General features: G+C 39.9%; 3 protein-coding genes across 5 annotated transcripts in view; 2 read left to right on the top strand and 1 right to left on the bottom strand.

Moving 5' to 3' along the window:
* Positions 1 to 925, bottom strand: part of LOC139779550 (thioredoxin domain-containing protein 17) — a 40,821-nt gene extending 39,896 nt beyond the window's left edge. Inside the window, exon 1 of one of the 2 annotated variants that reach the window (XM_071717946.1) lies at positions 324 to 925. In XM_071717946.1, coding sequence (XP_071574047.1) covers positions 324 to 459 — 136 coding nt within the window. In that variant the 5' untranslated portion in view covers positions 460 to 925. The remainder of the gene's footprint in view (positions 1 to 323) is intronic. The other variant, XM_071717947.1, reaches the window with a different exon arrangement.
* Positions 926 to 1,681: 756 nt separating this feature from the next.
* LOC139779546 (ribosomal protein S6 kinase beta-2) lies at positions 1,682 to 8,029 on the top strand. Its single transcript, XM_071717938.1, has 12 exons — positions 1,682 to 2,070; positions 2,212 to 2,249; positions 2,373 to 2,544; positions 2,988 to 3,071; positions 3,275 to 3,408; positions 3,501 to 3,563; positions 3,675 to 3,803; positions 3,883 to 3,973; positions 4,053 to 4,169; positions 4,284 to 4,520; positions 4,614 to 4,789; positions 4,899 to 8,029. Exons 1-12 carry the CDS (start codon positions 1,981 to 1,983, stop codon positions 4,954 to 4,956), a joined length of 1,389 nt encoding a protein of 462 aa, XP_071574039.1. The 5' UTR covers positions 1,682 to 1,980; the 3' UTR covers positions 4,957 to 8,029.
* Positions 8,030 to 8,651: 622 nt separating this feature from the next.
* Positions 8,652 to 19,641, top strand: LOC139779547 (uncharacterized). Of its 2 annotated transcripts, none has more exons than XM_071717939.1 (9): positions 8,652 to 9,431; positions 15,878 to 15,962; positions 16,068 to 16,167; positions 16,593 to 16,818; positions 17,028 to 17,259; positions 17,538 to 17,656; positions 17,982 to 18,125; positions 18,383 to 18,511; positions 19,077 to 19,641. In XM_071717939.1, exons 1-9 carry the CDS (start codon positions 9,393 to 9,395, stop codon positions 19,308 to 19,310), a joined length of 1,308 nt encoding a protein of 435 aa, XP_071574040.1. In that variant the 5' UTR covers positions 8,652 to 9,392; the 3' UTR covers positions 19,311 to 19,641. The 2 variants fall into 2 exon arrangements, with proteins under 2 accessions (XP_071574040.1, XP_071574041.1); XM_071717940.1 differs by lacking the exon at positions 8,652 to 9,431 and adding an exon at positions 12,041 to 12,460.
* Positions 19,642 to 19,728: the final 87 nt, after the last annotated feature.

The raw sequence follows: 19,728 nt of genomic DNA, 5'->3' as shown, positions 1-19,728 counted from the left end.
AAATCATTTCGTTGTTTCAAGCATTAAAAAATTTGAATATCGCTGATATTCGATTCAGTTCCAGAACACACAGTGGTCAATGGAATATATCATTCAAATTAATTACGAAACAGCAAAATGCTCGATTTTTACAGTTAATCTGCTATCATACTTTACCAGAAGATTCTGTTATGCTTCTGCTGGTATTCTACCAATAAAATATTTACAGCGGACGCTCTGCAAAATTCGCCTCCGACAAATTCGGAGCTCGGAGCAGACAATACTCGAGAAGTTAGGTTAGGTTATATATCTCGACGGTCGACACGCGCGAGAGAGCCGCTCACCTTCCACGCAGTCCGGGCACCAACTCTTGCCGGTGTCCTCCAGCTTCGTGCCGGTGTACAGCATGTAGATCGGCGTCGTGGCTCTCAGGACCTTCACGTACTCGAGAAAGTTCTCGTATCCCCGCACATGAACCATTTTTGGCGAGTCGGGCCCGGCGATCGCGCCTATTAGGACGAAGTACGAACGGTAAACGTATACGTCGTACGAAGTACGAATGCGTATGAAATTCTATCGCCTGTAGGAGGTGCCCGCCCACGTTATCTCCATTTATCCGCGATGCGAGTGTACTGTATCGTCGCCCGATTAACTTTCGGCGCGATAACGATAACAGATAATCGTCGAATTGCACCGATAACGCGGTGTAAATCTCTTTAACAATTCCCTGCTTATTAAGCGAAGAGGATAATCGGCATCATAATCGCGATCGCGCGATTTCGCAAAATTGCACAATCCGCGATCTATATAGGCGCTTCGCGTGCCGCGTGCCGCGACGAAGACCTTTATTCGAGCGTCTGACGCCGTATGACGATGACGCATTTGCGTTCCGAGAATCCGATAACGGCTCCCGGAAACAAAGGGAGAGAGGAATGAGGCTCGAAACGTGGCACTAAACAAAGACCCTGCGGAGAAAGACTGACCGATGCTCTTTTTCAAAGGTCAACGAGAGTTTCGGATCCGTTCTTTCCAGCTGAACTTCTCCGCATTATTCACCTTTCCTTTTTTTTTTCTCTCCAAAGGGGAAAGGCGAAGGGAAAAGTTCAACGTGCAAATTCTCTTAAAAAGAATATACCCCTAATAGTGTTTCAATAGATAACGGTAAATTTAGAAAAATTTCTGCTGTCTTCACGAAAGAGAAAAACGACAAGAATAAAATTGCCGTTGGACGGCAACAATAAATTTATTACAAAGCTTTCATCACTTTTTGTATTTGACTACCATGAAGAGAAGGAAAGGTTTTCGGTCAGCTTCACCGATTTTTCCCAGGAGAAATGACGTTCACAATGGAAACGATTCTTTTGTGCCGAATTCTCCCAATTCCAAATATTCGAGAATGCGCGATTCGAACGCACGGCGGGACGGCGGTGGCGGTGGTGGGAGTGGCGACGCGCGACGCGATTGGCCCGAGAGAGTCCGGGCTCCCCCTCCCACGCGGTTGCGACACTCGCGCGACACCAGGCTGCGCTGCGTTCGGAAACATCATCCGGGTACATACACTACACACGGGTATACTTCCCTCTCCTTCTAACTCGCTGAAATAGAAAGAGAAGGGAGTATACTCGTGTGCACTCGGGTGACGTTTTCGAACGCAGCCCAGCAGAGCAGGCGTGTGGCGGTGTGACGACACTGACGACTGTGACGTTGCGTCCGTTCCGCGAATCGAGGGAGGAGGAGGAGAATCGAGAATCGAGAGTGCCGCTCTCCGTCACTCCGCGACCGAATCTCGAGTGCGTGCGGCCGTCGTGTGCGGCTTCGCGTGTCCTCCCCGCTCGTGTCTGTTGGGCGGCCTGCTGCTGTGGTACTCGGCGTACGGCGTGTCAAATTCGATGTGTTGACATCGACGCGCGCGACGCGAGAGAGTGAATATATCCTGTCCTGTCCGTTCTCCAGCCCGTGTTCACGAAACAGCGACGCGCAAGAGACGGGCAAGACCGCACGATGTCGGCGATCTTCGACATCGAGCTTCAGGAAGCAGGACCGCTGCACAGGGACGAGTCGGAGGACGACGACATCATCGAGATCGACGCGGTAATTGAAAGCTCTCTCTCTCTCTCTCTCTCTCTCACACGGCATTATACCCTGCCCATCCCTCGACACCTCCGCGGAGTCGCGCCCCCGCACGTGGGTTTCGATATCGCACTAACGCCGCATCTGTTTTCCTTTTCGCAGGAGGAATGCGTCGCGCTGAACCTGAATGAGATCGTAAAGTGAGTAGACCTGCGCGCCGCGTCCACGCGGCCGCCCGCGGACCTCTTCTCAGGGCCTCGTGTGCCCTTTTGACGTCGCGGTCGGCTAACCAGTTTATTCCCTTTTTCCCTTGTCGCTTCCAGCTCGTCGGACGTGGAGACGGAGCCGATAGAGCAGATTGTCAATCGCGCGCGCGAGAAGGTCGGGCCGGAGGACTTCGAGTTGCGCAAAGTTATCGGAAAAGGTGGCTACGGCAAGGTGTTTCAGGTGCGCAAAATAACGGGAAACGACAGCGGCACTCTCTTCGCTATGAAGGTACGGAAATCCCCCGTGACGCATAATTATGCAACGTTATTGTTTATCCCGGAATGTATCGTGTTTGCTAAATATTCAGTGCGTGAAAAGTGCCTTTCAAGTTGGATAATTACGGTAACATTCGAAATTTGAGAATGTTACCTCACTGTGTCGTATTAATGAGCGAAAATTATATATTTTATGTATCTCGGCGAGTGTTTTTGCGAACAAAGATTTGCGTGCATGAAATTACTTTAATTACCTCGTTATTCGTTAGAAGTTTGACTTACATTTTTCAAACGTTGCGAACGTAATTAGTTTTTGCAGTTTTATCTTTAGAGCGGTAGCGTTAAGCTGTAAATTCTCTGATCAATATCTATTTTTATATTATCATCTGCCGGCAAGCGTCTTTATCTGTAATTCTTTAGTCATTCACAATATTCTTTTGTGCCGTTTCGTAACAGGTATTGCGCAAGGCTTTGATTGTAAAAAATCAGAAGGATACAGCTCACACTAGAGCTGAGAGAAACATCTTGGAGTCTATAAAGGTTAGTTATATTCATGTATGCAAATATGTAGAAATTTAGAGTATTCAGAATTTGACAATTCATACGTAGGTTTAATCTCAATAGTACGTATGAAAGATATTTGTAACATGTTTTTGAACATGTTTCAATAAAAACTAATGTTCTATTTTTTATTATATTTTATGCAAAATACTAATTCATATATTTATGCTTGCATCTGGCAGCATCCTTTTATCGTAGATCTCAAGTACGCTTTCCAAACTGGTCATAAGTTATATCTGATACTGGAATACATGTGCGGCGGTGAGTTGTTCCGACACTTAAATGCCGAAGGAATTTTCATGGAAGATACCGCGCGGTGAGTGAATTGTAAAAAAAAATTTTCCAATTATATTTTTCAAAGATAGAGCCAGCGTAAAGTCCAACATCACGCGTTATTTTGTTTTGCAGTTTTTACTTGTGCGAAATTACATTAGCTCTGCAACATCTCCACTTGCAAGGAATTATATACAGGTAATATAGAGTTGAAATATAATTTAGGGCTGTAATATAATTGATACATATATTGAATGTTCTATCGGTATGCAGCATTGAATTAATAATGTTTGTAATAAACTCTTTCAGAGATTTGAAACCAGAAAATGTTCTATTGGACGCAGACGGACATATTAAGTTAACTGATTTTGGGTTATGTAAAGAGCATATACAGGAAGGTGCTCTTACTCATACATTTTGCGGGACTATCGAATATATGTAAATATCATAGAATGTGACTGATAATTTGGAAAATTTTACTATTATAATTTACACTGATTGTTGTATTTTACTCAAGGGCACCTGAGATTTTAACGAGAAGTGGACATGGGAAGTCGGTAGACTGGTGGAGCTTAGGAAGTTTAACATATGACATGCTTACAGGAGCTGTATGTACTGTCATTACATACAAATTCAAGATAAAAGAATGTGCATATCAGCTCATGTTAATATTCGCTAAATTTTCAGCCACCATTTACTTCAAGCAGCAGAAAGAAAACTATTGAGAAGATTCTACGTGGCAAATTAACTTTTCCATTATATGTAACGGCCGATGCTAAAGATTTTATTCGAAAATTACTGAGGGTTAGTGTTCATAAATTAATTGCTGTAAATATTTATAAGCATCTTAAAAGCAGTGCTATTTTTTTTAAATATATCATGATATTTATTAGAAATATATAATTTTCTTCTGTATAGAGACAAGTTGCGCAAAGAATGGGATCTCAGTTGGATGGTGAAGAAGTAAAGAGACACAAATTCTTCAGACATATCAATTGGGAAGACGTTATATCTCGACAGTTAGAACCTCCTTTTAGACCACAATTGTCTAGCAAAGAAGACGTATCGCAATTTGATAATAAATTTACCGCTTCATCGCCAGTTGATTCTCCAGTCGACTACACTTTGAGCGAGTCAGCTGACGGGCTGTTCCAAGTGAGTTTTCTTTCTTCTGATTTATATGTCTAGATATAATCAGTCATTATGCATACACATCGTTACATTTCTTAATAACTACGCTTTCTTCAGGGATTTACATATGTAGCACCAAGCATATTGGAGGATGTACTTCTTCAACAACCTTATCTAAATACCATGTCACCACCATCAGTTATAAAAGCCAGAAGTCCTCGCAAAGCAACTCGTGGTTTTTCACCTCGGACGACGCATCTTCATTTCCACAATGCCCATTTATCAAATCACACGTAAGAATATAAAACTTACAAATTTTTATTTTTTTTTAACTTTTTTTACAGTATACAAGTTTGTATTGTGAAATTCGTGTTAAAAACAGTATGGGCAATAATTTTTTAGGTACAATATAGTTGGCCATAACAACGTGGAAGATGCAGAAATGATTGAACTAGGCTAACCATTACTATTCGACTAGTAGATAGCATTTTTGCCCAACTGCTGGATATTCATAATCCTCAGGGAGGGGTTTTATAACTTAGAAGGAGTAGTTAGAGGGAATGGATGCAGTATCCATTATTACATTGGATATCCAGCAGTTACATTTAGCTAATCTTTTTTTTTATATCTATATATTGCGTACGAAAATATCAATTAATAGATTATGATTTAACAGCGACGCAGCAGGTATTTGGTAGCGCATAGAGTAGTTGCAATTTGAATATGAATAGATTATCGATAATCCGCAAGAAAGTACATTATTTCTCAACTAGTTATTACAGATTACTTCAATTAGCGATAGAATTATTGAAAAATATATCTTTTGCATTGGATTATTCATGTAAATTTTCAATATTTATAAATATCCGAATCTTTATTAATGCAGCAGTCATATTATTATATATTCATATGACAAGATTGTTATTTGTACTGTGTGTGGCTAAAGAGATAAGCTTTTAAAATTTTGGAAATATTCAAGCATACTGCTTGAGTCTTAAGAAACTGTATATTATAGAAGCTAAAAACATGATCTCTCTTGATAATATTTTTACAACTGAAGATTTATACATACATCTGTAATAATATAAACTTATTTTATATCTGGGAAATCTATTAATATTTACTGATTATCGTTAATAATTTTTTTAATGAGAAAAGTCTCGAGAAATGCTACCACAACCGCTCCGCCGCTCAAAGTTCTTTCCATATATACCGTACGTTGTTAGGAGAAAATATTTTCAGCAGTAATAACGTTTCCATGGCAATAATGTAAGAAATAGTTTGCCTAAATAATGATCGTAGGGATGGAGTATATAACGCTACAATGGAATTGCATTTACACAATGAAAGTTCCTATACATTGAAAATTCGAATACGACATAGTTTATATTCTCCGGGGAACGAAAGAACATTTTGTTAAATGGTCATGCGTATCAATATCTTAGAATGAGAATCGCCATTGTCATTCCGTAACTTGAAAGCGGAAGGCATGAAATATTATAATTGCAGATGCGGACCTATATCCTGGGTATATTTTTAACTCCAGGTCATAGGTTGTTCTTATTGTAAGGTATTGATGTTAGATCTGTTGAAAGAGATGAATGCCTACGTAGTTCAGTTTATATTTGAACAACAAGCAAGCTTATTTTGAGATGGCTATGTTTTTTAATTGGTATGTACGTTATATCGTTTACGTTCGTTTATTATTAAAACGACAAATGCAACTCTTCGAGGTACAAATTCAATGTCTTCTTACGAAAAATACTTTTACGTTACACATACACACATTGAATTAATGAAAAGTTCAGAATGGTACAAGATGAGAACGAGTTACCATGGTAACAATGTTACTGCAAAACATGGACTTTCCATCCGAATGAGTATTCCATACTTGTTCCTTACGTTACATGCATTAATGTATCATTTATCGTGTACATACATATAGATAATATTGATTTTACTTACAGAACGCAGTAGGAAAAATAGACATAAACAAGAGTGACTGTAAATCACTCACAAAAGCTCCAAACTACCCAAGTGTTCAGTAGGCCATGCTAGCAGGCAAATATCTTTTAATTATTTATAACAGATAACCATAGTCGAAATGTAATATTGCCCAGCGTCTCTCTTTCTCTCAAATATTTTTTTGTCCGTACATATGGGAACATCCTCCTGCAGGCAAGTTGCATTTCGACTACGTCGACTACATAAATAAGTGGGTATGATATAAAACCTTATAAAATCACGTTATATACTCACAGCTGTATTATATTATAAGAGAAATGTGTATTCAGAGACAATGAGAATTTCTGATCGGTTTTTCGGTACGTATCTGAACACATGTATTTTCGACATTGAAGCAGGAATGTGCCTACAGAGTTGTCAAGACGCTGTTCGAAGATTTATAATATATTACTCGACGACACACTGAAATTTATTATAAGAGAGATACCAATTATGTCCTGAATTACCCACTGTCAGATTTTGATAGATACCAAAACTGCTGTAAACTATAACTGTTACCTAAGATTTGCTTTAAATTAAAGCATGCCAGAATCGTGCGGAAAAACGCTGCTCGATATCACTGCCTCATACAACGTACGCGTTGTTACTTCCGCGTGATTCCATGTAAGTTTGTCTTGTTTATGAAGTCAGGGCATTTTTGCAAGCGAGAGACCGAGAGCGCGTCCAAACGTGAACGTGAAAGAATTTTGTTGAGCCTCCTAATTAGATTCGACGCGTTCTCAAGGAACATATTGGTGCTGATGCGGTTTATTTTGATTTTTATCTTTTAGGAGGAATTAGGCGTCTTCGTTATTGTTTTAATAATTAAAGTAGTCAAATTGTTTATATATACCGTGTCATGCGATGGTCTCGTGCTCATTTCTAATACGTTAAGTTCAATCTTAATCAAAAAATATATATATAAGTTATCTGATTTTTTGCAATAAATGTAAACTTCCGTCTTTACGTCAGTTCTCGTGCAAGAATGCCAGGAATCTGCGCCTTTTTGTTGGATATCACCGTCGGATGTGTCCGGTACGAAGGATATTCCAATATATAACGAGAACTGACCTTTTTCTGTCATGCGTTAAGCGGATTGATTTGTCGATTCGACTCGAGCTCTATTTTGATAGGACAGGAATTAACAACTATTAACGATCAGTTCTAAGTTATAGTGTGTAAAACATGCATATTTATTTGCAGTATGAATGTATTAGTCATTTAAGGGACGGAAAATATCATCGAACGATATGTAACGAAGTCTAGCCATTAGACGGAAAAGTGATAAATGATTTATGCTTCCATTTAAGATTAGATGTAGACTCTCGGGTTAACTTATCACTGCTATGATTTGTAATCCTCTATAAATCGTATCCATAAATGCAACGATTTGTGAAGGTGTGTCTGTGCGAGCGTAAACGCGCGCGCGCGCGCGTATGTGCGATGTGTGGGTCCGTGACATATCCTTGTCATGTGTATTATTTTACTTATTTTAGTGTTATGTACAATAAATTGGGTATAAAACTGTCGATTCGCTCTTAATTTAATGCGATGCGTAATCAACCGTTATCTAGTCTAGAGATGAAATCTCGAAAACTTTCGCAGCATCCAGAATTTTTTTATTCATAGACCATTGTTTGACTATGCAATTCCTAAATTCTCAGTATACCCAAGTTAAAAAAAAGAAGGGGAAGAAGAAAGATATTTGTGTTAGACCCAATCTATTATTCCCTGAATAAGTTTGATAAATTATTATAATCAAATTATTATAATATTGTTATATAATATAAATTAAAAAGTAGACTTTTATTTTGTGTGTGCGTATATATAGTATTAATATTATATACATATGTATATACAATATGCTATATTCGTTATATGTATTATTATCACATACTCCGTTCGTCCACATGTAAATTCGTTGTGAATCAAATGCATGTAAACTAATTTTATGTAAATTGAGATAAATGCGTGGGTCGCGCGGAGCCGCGACGAATTTACATGCGCGCGGATAAATGACCGATATAAACTGCTGCTCGGCTGCGTCGTACCTATCTGCGCGGCATAACTCTTTTTTTTTTCTTCTCTCTCTCTCTTCCTGTCAGTGTTCCGCGTCGGCAGTCGGCAGGTGTACGGAGGCGGCACGCGGCCGCCTACCAACGCGAATCGCGTATTAAGTAATGTTAGGTGTGTGACTGGAGATACGTGACGTATTTATTTCCAGTCATCGGCGTGACAGCATCGGGCACCGTGCGTGAGTGACTCTCGCGTCCGGTCCTCTCGCGGAAACCTCGAACCGGAATAACGATTTACGCGGATAGCGATATCGATGCGCGAGAGGAACGCCTGAAAGGCGCGTTTAGTCGCGCCAGTTATCCAGCGCTAGGTGAATCATCATCGTGGCAATTATTGAGAGACGATGTCTATATAGCGCGGCGGATTCGACGAGTGACGCGATACGGCCGCGCACGGCCGGATGGTCGATCGACCGGATCGAGCGAGGCGTAGACGGCGAGCGCCGTCGATCGCGACCGCGTCTTTGGGGATCGAATCGCAGGAGTGAATCGTTTTGCGATCTTATTCGTTGTACTTATCAGTAACGTTTTAGACGTTTAGAGATCTCGGCTCTAATGAGCGTCGAAGAAAAAGAAAAATTCGGCAGAAACGCGGCAGAGAGTTTGAAATTCGTTTTGGAACAAGCGCGCCGCGGAACCGGCCGAAGAGCGAGAGCTTTTTCTCTTCGTTGATCGACAATTGAGATCCTCGCTGGAAGACGGGCAAAAGGAAGAGTGAAGAAGTCGTGTAGAGAATATATGGAGACAATCTTGACATCGTTACAGGCATCGAGATCTTCATTGGGTGTTCGATAATAAATATAAATACTCTGCGAGAATGGTGCGGGCAACTCGCGCGGATGGAACGCTGACCAAGGTGAGGCCTTCAGCTATTATCATGTTAATTTTGTGGTCGTGCGAGCGGACTCTTAACTCCCGCATGCTCTTCAAACTTGCCGATGGATTTTCCTTGATAATAATCAGTGTATTATTAGCAGCGAGATTACGGATTTCTCTCCAATTCCGTTGTAATTTTGTAATCATTTTGTTCCTGAAACGGCGTAAACTTCGACGTCAGAGATGTGAAGAGACAACGGGCCCATTCAGCGAGGAACGAAGTCCGCGGTAGAAACCATGCGGAAACGAAAAAATGACGATACCACGTGATAAAAATTGATTGCAAAACAGAATATTATCGTATATTTTCGTAATCTTCTTTATTTTAGGGGAGAAGGGAAAAGATAGGATGAAAATTTTGTAATTTGTTGACTCCTTTATCAATCCGTTGTCGTTTTACCAAAATGAAAAATTTAAGAACTAATACTTTATGTTGTGTTGTTCTTATTGAATGATTAACATAAAGCGCAGAAAATATAACAATTAAATGTAACGTAAACATAGATATTTCTTAATTTCTTGCGCCTATATACATTTGAAGGATACAGGAGAAAAACGATTAAAGTCTACTTTTGTCGAAATTGATCTGATCATGATATCTTGTGGCATTTTCAAAGAATTTTCATAATTCTTATTTGTTTTGATCAAGAATAGTTACAATTCATTGGAAATAAAGCCGAGAGATGTACCGTGCTGGGGAAAAACGATCATAGTCCACGCGCTTGTGATGATACTATGTGAACACTAAGGCGTTCCGCGTTACGATATTTACTATGTACAAATACTGAAAATCTATCATGTACGTACCGTAAACTATCTGTACAGGGAAAAAACGATCAATGTAATTCAGAGTAATTTTGAGAAAAACACAATTTTAAGTTTCAAGATATCAGATAATTTACGTTACGTACATTATAGATGTTTTGAAACTTGAAATTGCGTTTTTCTAGAAATTATTCTGGATGGACATTGGCCTAGTTTACACCGTGCGTTTAGGCCGCGACCTATACCTTGTATTCAACCCAAACACGATAGGTCGCGACGATGTAAACAGTTGCGACCTCGCTTGGGTCAGGTTTCTTTTTCGCGTGCCCTGACCTAAATTAGGCCACATGACGTAACGCGTGTAAACGCAGGTGACCTAAAGATCGCCTAAAGTGCAGAGAGTGTACCAATAGATACTAATAGATAATTTTTACTTATATTTGACCCAAAAGTATCATAGGTCTACATGGTGTAAACGTTTTGTTTAGAAGCCTAGGTCAGGGTATAGGTCAGGTCGCGATCAGGTCGCACGGTGTAAACTAGGCCATTTGATCGTTTTTCTCCTGTACCCTTCATTTGCAATCGTAAGCATAATTTAACCTGCATATTTTCTTCTCGTGATTATTTTAATTATTCCAGAAAGATGTAAGTAAAACTAACATTCATAAGATTTATATTTTATTACCTATATTTATTACATATATATTTTTTTTCCTTATATATTATATATATATATATAATATATATTTTATTATATATTATTATATATAATATATATTTTATTATATATTATTATATATAATATATAAAATATATAAAGAGTATAGAGTATACTGAATACTACAATGAGTCTCCAATTTCCAACTACCTCATGAATAGTCGAATCCCTGTATTCTTAACCTGACACTGATTATAAGATGAAAATATGTAACACGATTATTATTACTATTTATTAAAAACTAGCTAGTCTAAGAGTTTAAGTCGTAATATGAAATTTTTTTTAAACATTTTAAATTAACTTTGGTTTTTATATCTAAATTATATCAATAAAATTGATACATATGATTTCAAATTAATACAGAGCATTTGTGAAAATAATATTGCGTTTATAATATCCAAGATTTTTCCTGAAATTTTTACATCTTCTAATGCCATGTAAGATAAGTGTTTTAAATAAGATTATATGTATAATTATATGTAAATGTTAAAAGCGCATAATAAGAATGCCAAGGATGTTAAAAATTAACGAAAATTCGATTGCGCGAAGATATACATTTCATCGTGTGAAAGCACAGAAAATATCCTTATATCCATTCTCCCTCTGAAGACAACTTCACGTGACATTGATAAAAAAAGGCCTATTCTTTTTAGCTAATGTTTTCTTGCACGGTTCATCTTTCTTCTTTTTCTTTTCACATCGGAGAGAAAAAGAGAAAACATGAACGGTGCAAGATATTCAGCTAATAAAAAAACGGGCCTAAATCTCGCGGTACCGGAATCGGCGACAAAGAGTTCGCGTTTCGGCGAATCAATCAAAGATCCGGCGTTGGTAAACAAACCATCTCTTTTAGTTCGCCGCTACCATTGTCGTCGCTGTTGGCGAGCGGTCGCGGGAACGACAGAAGATAGCCGCAGCTTTATAATCCTAATTTCAACGTTCTCGAAAGAGATGTAGAGAAAGAGAGAGAAAGAGAGAAAGAGAAGAGAGAGAGAGAGAGAGAGAGGGAAAGAGAAAAAGCGTCGCGACGCGCGTCGCGAGCATCGAGCATCATCCCGTCGGATATTTCAGTCTGCTTTTCACGCGCGGCGTGTACACCAGTGTACACCGCGATACGTGTACATACGCGGCGTCGCGCGTAGATATATAGTAGCATTCGCTCGTGGCTACGCCGCGGCTATTATTAGTCCTCGGTCATCGGAGAGGAGCCCCTGCGTGCGCGAGCGAAGACGCGACGACGACACAACGCCGACGACGCACGCACGTTCGACGCGGAAAAGTCGCGCGTCTCTCTTCGTCGAGAAAATACACGCCTCTCGTCGTGTCGCGCCCGGAAATTCGTCTCCGTGCCGTGCACGTGCGTGCGCCACGCCGCGCCGCGCCGCGCCGAGCGGCGCGAGGTTTCCGTTCCGGTCTGCCGTCTCTGGTGACCCCGGACCCGTGCGCAAGAAGAGCGATATATCGGTAGCTGGTAGCATCCGATCGCGTTGGACCTTGGGAAGGATGATTCTCGCACGCTCTTCACTGTGAGTAGTGTAGTGTGAGTCGCTCGTCACTTCCTCCCGCCCCCGTTCCTCCTCCCCCGCGATAGCTCGACCTTCCCGTGGCTCTTCATCTCGGTGAAGCCAAGCCAGGATTTCGTCCGTCGTTCCGGTGAGTTCGGATTTCTTATTTCTTCCGACGCTATATATGCAGATTCCGGGATTAATTGAAAGCCGACGCGCGGAAGCGTGCACTGTACAGCGTCGCTCTTTGATTGTCACGAGTAAGGAGACTGCTACGAGGAATACGAGGATCGTTAAAATTGAAGCGAGGTTTAATTGTTTCTCCGTTTCCCCTCTCTTTGGTTCCAGAAGGTGGAGGGAGGAGGTGAAGAGTCGCCGTTAGACCGCGGTCATCCTCGAGGTCCTCGACTCTCGACTAATTAGAGAGCGGCTGGCGCGGCTGCCGTCTGCTGTTGAGATCGGCTTCTCTTTTGTTCGCGTTACGCACGTAGCGTCGGAATCCGAAATCCGAACTCGCCGAAATTTATATATCGGTACCCGCAGCATCTGTTTTCGATTCGCCGACCGGTTGAGTCACTCCGCGCTATATCAGAGACATTTTTATCGGTATTTCCGACTGACGAAGCGCGTCACGCGAACCACGGGACGATAATGGGAGCGGGTTGTCACTTTGTCAGTGTTGTTACGCTGTTAAGTTATACCTTTGTCGGCAACTTTGTCGCTATCGCTATCGCCTATTGTGCAAGGGGCTTAACGGTGTCGTCGAGAGTATATCGTTTTGCTGTTGTTACGTTTGCAATTGTTTCCCCGACGATGCAATTGTTAACGAGGCTGAGAAACAGAGAAAGATGCGCGGCGCGTCTTGGCCGACTCGCGAAATCTAGCAGCTGACACGCGCGGATAATAGAGAGAATAACGTGCGAATTGGGGAAATCGCGCGATAACGACGCAGGTTCCAAATTGCGTTTCTTACATGCGCGAAGCAGCGACGTAAACACAATGTATTTCCAGTTTCACGCGTATCTCGCCTTCTTCCGCGAAAGAAGATGACCTGAACAATTGATGAAAATTTCAGAGAATTATGTAAATATGTCTAATTATCTCGAGAGGCTGGGCTTTGCTCTGCGATTATCGAGTTCTTTTCATTTCTATCTGTTTCTTCCGATCTGTCTTGATTTTTTTTCTCTTTATTTGTTTCCTCTGCAAAACTTAATAAATTCGCGTTTTTATAAAAGACAACGAAACTCGAAATGTGTAAAAAGCTGATGGAATATCTTTTTAGATGATGTCTCTTTTTAAACATATTTTTAAACACATTTATATTATCCCTTAATTATTAAAGAGGGGACTAGTCAAGAGTCTATCGTTCTGTTGAGAAGCTTAAAAATTGTATCGCGAAACAATTCCTCGCAGCCTTGCGAGTTTCATACGACAGCGTCGAAGTTTAGACTTCCTATTAGCTAATGTTACTCGTCTTTCAACTGTTGTTCCGTTTGATTTCACTGTCGTGCGATTAATTGGCGCGAAATTATATCTGTGCGATCACGAAGAATTGAATAAACGCTGTCATTTCCAATCACCTTGACAACCTTCTGATAAGACTGGATCCATCTTTGGAAACTATCCAAGCTACCAAATCAATCTGCAAAATTATGAAGAAAAAAATTCGAATCCAGTTCCCGAAACATTTATTGGTTTAACTTTATTATACATATATTAAATTCTATTATACGCCGTCTATTATTTTTAATTGCGTGGATTAATTTACAATTAATGTTCTTCGTACTATGGCATTGCCCGTGGCAATAAATTGGCGCGTAAATTAAACCCACGCGTTTAATTGAGTCCGCGACGTTGTAACGTATGCATTTAACGTCCCGCATGCTTCGCGACGTGTTACCATAACGAGCTTGTGCATTTAGCTAATGTGTTCCTCACATTTATTGTAACGTGCATTACAAAACGAGAGAAATGTATATGTGTATGCTCTTTATCGTGCTATTTATATATACATGTACAAACATATAGGGTGTTTTTTTTTAATATTTCTCTAATATTCTAGAAATTGATCTTTTGAGGTCATTTTATGAAGAAAAGTTCATGTGAACATATGGTCTCAAAGACCTCGTTTCAGAGATACTAAGTATTAAACATATAAATTATAAAATTATCATTTTTTCTTAGTAGTTCTTAAACGAAAAAAGGTTTTAAAAAGTAATTAGCGAGAGTGTACCGTAATAAAAATCTGAAAAAAATTTGATTCCGTCCATTGGCGTTCGGGGCAGTAATGTACCATCTGAACCCCGTTTCTATGTCGACTTTTTACAAAACGGCGACTATAGGCAAGTAATATTTTGCTTACTTACTGACCTGAATTTGAAGAGAAATCGTCTTTTCGTTTAGGAGCTATTAAGATAAAACAATAATTTTATAGAATTTTTAACAATCTATACCCGTAACGAGGCCTTTGAAACCATATGTTCATATAAAATTTTCTTCATAAAGCGACTTCAAAAATCGACACTTAAAATATTGAACAGTACTTAAGAAACACCTTGTATACACTGTAGTGAATAATGCACATGGCTATGCATAATATATACAACACGAAGAACGAATGCCAAGATTTGCCGATTAGAAGGATTATTTTAAAACTTTGGATTTTGTAAGGGGCATTAGATTCGCAGTGGGCGGTGAAAGACACTTTTCAGCAAACTGAACAGGACACTTGAAAAGAATTCTTTGTCTACGAAGAATGGAAAGAAAGAGGGCCTTGAACTTGACGTTTTGTTCTGCTTAAATAAACTCTACCTTCACGTTTTAAATAGTATTTAAGAATTATATACAATAAACACACTATTCTTAAAATTCGTAACACTTTCGAGAAGAAAATTTATCTTCTAGGAGCAAGATTTTATTACAATTGAAATATCCGTTGTATTGCAAAACTATTTATATTGCCGACTACATCGTCGCGTTATTTTATTTGATGTGTCACGTTGAAAAATAGAACACGGTACGCTTAAAAACATTGAAACGTTATTATTTTAATTTTATAAAATTATTACATGTTTGAAATTTAATACAATAAATATCGATGAAAAATCGTTTAGTTTAAAACATCGTTTTATATATAATTACATTAAGAAGTCGAAGTGAACACTTTGTGTGTGACCAGCACGGTTTTATTTTCTTCGGACGGTGAATCATCTTTTCAACGTTTTCCATTCGCATGCGAGTTGCAGCCAAATCGGAAAGTTTGACATTAGCCTTTAATAATACAGATAGCGTAATTATTCTTGATTATAGTCTCGCTACGATGCGATTCCGCGGCGAGAAAAAGTTTTCCTCGAACTCAAAACACTCTTCTAAGGCGTTTCGAGGACAGACTCATTAAGTTCTTGTGTGTGACGTGTATTTTTTTTTTGTTTTCTTTAGATGAGGGATGCGGTTCCGCAGAAAGGAAGTAATAACGTAGCCGCCCCCAAGTCCAAACCGTCCCTAGAGATATACCGACCCCCAGGTTCGTATTCTCTCGCTAATTAACAATAGGCGCACGAGCATACGTATCGTAAATCTTATCACTGCACACGGACGTCGTCCCGTTTGTTTTCACGGCCGCCTCTAGGTGGGAGAGCGGAAGGAACCACGGCGAACGTCACTAATCTTCGACTAAACGTGCACGCCAAGGAATTCACGATGAAGCAGAATGATTCGCATCCGTCTAAGTGAGTGCGAACCAGTGGACTATATTTAAATGGCGTACTGTCGCCGCGTGAGAATTAGTCGAGTTGAGTCACGAGGCTGTTTCTGAAAGCTGTACAGATTTTAATATTAATTATATAAACAATAGAACAACTTGGTTTTTTCAGTTTAACGATGTAATGTTAAAGTGATTTGTTTAGTGATCGATTTCAATTATTTTCATGAGAAAAGATAAGAATAAGAAATTTTTCTTTTAACTGTAATGTTAAGTCTTTAAGGTATAGAGAAGATTATAGCGATATCAGTAATAATGTGAATATATGTGGAGCGTTTTTGAACAAAAGTTGATTGATCGAACGCACGCTTCGCCTGGAATGCAGGATTTCAGGCACGATTCTGAATTTGGATTGATCTGTAAATAGTATGAACGGACATGTGTCTCGATTAGGTCTCGGACTAATGCATCGGAGCGCTATTATCTGCAGCACAGCAAATCGAGCGGTAATATCCACCGGTATCTCTACGCTCAGCAGCAACAGCTGCAACATCCTCTGCAGCAACAGCACCAACTACCGTCCCGTCATTCTCAGAGTGGCCATCACTCGACAGCGAACTCCACGTTGCGTCAGCCTCATCCTTTGGACACGTCCGCTTCCAGCGGAAACATTTTACACGTAAGAAAGACGCGAACTGTGCCTAAGATTTAAAAAAAAGATTTAAAAAAGAAAGATTAAAGAAGATATTTTTTTAAAAAAGAGATTGACCGCGGAGCGGTCGTTCAGTTTAATTTAGGATTTAATGCAGAGAGTGGTCATTAACTTGTCATTAACTTAACTGCCGAGAAGCTCTTGGGTTTAGATGAAAAATTACCTTGCCCCGTCAGGTCGCGAATCGGGTACACTTCAGCGTGGACCAAAACGAAGTGAAGACTAATTCCGTGAAACCGGGCAAGCTTACCAAATCGCATACCTTTGTATCGACTTACGGCTTGAAGCGCTCGAAGAGCTTCAACTCGACGGACGTGTTAGCCGCCAAGGCACTCCACATCGCGGACGCCTCCGAACTTGGAAAATTCCCCTCGCCCGTTCAAGATATACTTCTACGAGCGATAGAAGGTAAGAGTCTGTCCATCATCAGTTACTAGAATCCATTAAGCTAAGGATTTAAGTAAATCATGTTACTCTGATCGAATTAGACATACTTTATGGCATGATCCATACGTCACAGGAAAATAGTAATTCAATAAAAGCAGGCAAAATATAGTATTCCTAACTACATGATTTCTTTGACAATAAAATAATCGAAAGTTAACCAGCGATTAAGAATTTAACAAACGATTAGAAAATTATTAAAAGTAATTGGCGCTGACGCGGATATGTGGTGTTTTTGACAGATCCGAATCTCTTAAATGCGAGGACGTTGATGGAATTAGTGCGGCACATTCTGGACAGGGTAGTGGAGAATCGCAAGTATGCTGAACCGGCAGCTAAAATTTGCATCACGATTATAGAGGTTTGTTATTTCTCTTTTGTTATTCTTTCGTAAAATTGAAAAGATCGAAGAACTTTCGTTGCTCATTTTTTTTTACTAAACGTAAAAGAAATAAAAACATGATGTTCTAAGAAAAAAAATATCTGAAAAATTATACTTATTTTTTTAATTTTTAAGAAGTAAATTTAAAGAAAGCCATTAGTTATTAAATATTGATGTCGTTCGATTTATTTTATGTATATCTAAAAGAATGGCGCAAACAGTAGTATTCCAGTTTAAACGATGATCTTCGTGTGACGCACGCAAGATGAAATATTGTATAACTTAAAATACGTTTCATGTACAGAAGGAAACGAAGGAAACTTTCCTGGAATCTCTGCTAAATACGTGCCAACAGTGGTATCAGGATCGCGCTAGATTACTGCACGACGGCACGACCTGCCATCGGTACTCAGCCTTTATGACGTTTCTCAACGAGATGTATTGCCAGGTATAACTAAGCACATAATGACACGTTTTATTACGTGGTGTCCATTATCTCCGTAAGAAACGCACATCGACTCATTACGACTTTAACTATATTTCTTGCGAACAGAAGCTGTTGCAAAGTTCTCGATTTAACGCATCTAGTGTTTGTTTCGATCATTTATTATTGTATGCCATTTTTTTTGTCGTCTTACCGCGTATTACAACAGCGCTAAGCTTTCGAGTGTACCCGCATAAATGTGCATAATCCCGTTGTTTCAGCTGAAGCGACGGCAGCTACAATTGAAGACGCAGCAGGAGGGCGTTCCTCCCGGACGCGTGCTCCTCACGTTGCTTTGGAAATGCTGCCAGGATTGTCTGCAACCGCCGGCCATCAACTCGCTCGCCGAGGTAAAACTGCGTTGTTAAATATTGAACTATTAAAGGGTGAAATTTAAATTAATACCTTGAATTAAGTAATATTTTGTTACTTTTAACTACCATATGTGTCGAAATTTATTACTTTTTTAACACAAAACAGTATTATTTTAACTCTATTGTTTTATTCAAATTAACGACATATTGAGTAGAAGCAAGGGCGACCTATAGGCATGGTTAAAAATGACTGAAATTGAGCATAATTTGACTCCACAAATTTAACAATACAAGTTCAATCAGCGAGTGTCATGAAACAAAGCCATTTTGGCTGACAGCAAAACAATTCATTGCTCCTTCATCCTTAGTTTAATCCATATTTATTGCAATCTATTCCCGGGTTGAGTGAAAATTACAGAGTTCAGCGGAGACATGAGACAAAACCGTAATAAGATGTAATGTGAAATTATATCCAAGATAAATATGAACTTATCTCATTCTCGCGCCGGACTCTTCGATTCGCTACAAGCCGATCTCTGATTGAATCAAAATTCGTTGAAACTCGATGGGAGACTGATCCCTCTCTTCATCTGTACCGTAGACGAATTGTCTGTTCTTCATCCTCACGTGCATCGGTAAGGACCTGGACGTGGAGCTGCCCGCGCAGCTGCAGCAGCTGCTCGGTAGCGTGCGTGACGCCTTCCTGGCGGAGGATACGACGCTGCCGCCGGTCAAGAGGACGCTCCTGCAACTGATCGAGCTCCACGCCGCCCATTGGCAACTGCCGGCGCCGGCGGTGGTTTACTACTACCCCTCGAACTCGAACTCCAAGTGACCGCCACCCGACACCCACGGTATCTCCGTCCAGAACATGTCCGAGTGGATTTGCGCAAAACCACGGGTGTATTTTATGTATTTAACAGTACAGACAAGTACTTGTACCGGAACGAAATGTTTTCTAACGAGCGCTCCTCAATGCGGGCACGCCAATGCCTTTCGACGCGACAATAAACACGAACGAAAGTACGATTATACTTTTTTTTCTTCTTCATTTTACAACGATCGCGAACAGTTTGCGATGATCTCGTTCCTTCCACGAAACGGAAGTTTTTGTTCGATAATTCTGTATGCAAACGATGGTATACGAATAAACAACTTCTTTTACACGTGTCGACGGAGTTTATGGGATAATCCATTCTTAGGGTTGAACAACAAGGTCAGGGAAATCCCAGCGAGGACTCGTTGTAATTTAT

This window comes from Temnothorax nylanderi, unplaced genomic scaffold, assembly GCF_030848795.1.
Source record: "Temnothorax nylanderi isolate EJ_2023f unplaced genomic scaffold, tnyl_v1.0 TNYL_tig0230_pilon, whole genome shotgun sequence".
Classification (NCBI taxonomy): Eukaryota; Metazoa; Arthropoda; class Insecta; order Hymenoptera; family Formicidae; genus Temnothorax; species Temnothorax nylanderi.
This window is presented reverse-complemented; position numbering and strand designations above follow the sequence as displayed.

Excerpts from the sequence above, each read along its gene's own strand:
- LOC139779546 (XM_071717938.1), top strand. The coding sequence starts at position 1,981 with ATGTCGGCGATCTTCGACATCGAGCTTCAGGAAGCAGGACCGCTGCAC. Across the intron at positions 2,250-2,372 it reads AACCTGAATGAGATCGTAAA|CTCGTCGGACGTGGAGACGG; the intron begins GTGAGTAGACCT and ends TGTCGCTTCCAG. Across the intron at positions 4,521-4,613 it reads CAGCTGACGGGCTGTTCCAA|GGATTTACATATGTAGCACC; the intron begins GTGAGTTTTCTT and ends CGCTTTCTTCAG.
- LOC139779547 (XM_071717939.1), top strand. The coding sequence starts at position 9,393 with ATGGTGCGGGCAACTCGCGCGGATGGAACGCTGACCAAG. Across the intron at positions 16,819-17,027 it reads CCAGCGGAAACATTTTACAC|GTCGCGAATCGGGTACACTT; the intron begins GTAAGAAAGACG and ends TTGCCCCGTCAG. Across the intron at positions 18,512-19,076 it reads CCATCAACTCGCTCGCCGAG|ACGAATTGTCTGTTCTTCAT; the intron begins GTAAAACTGCGT and ends TCTGTACCGTAG.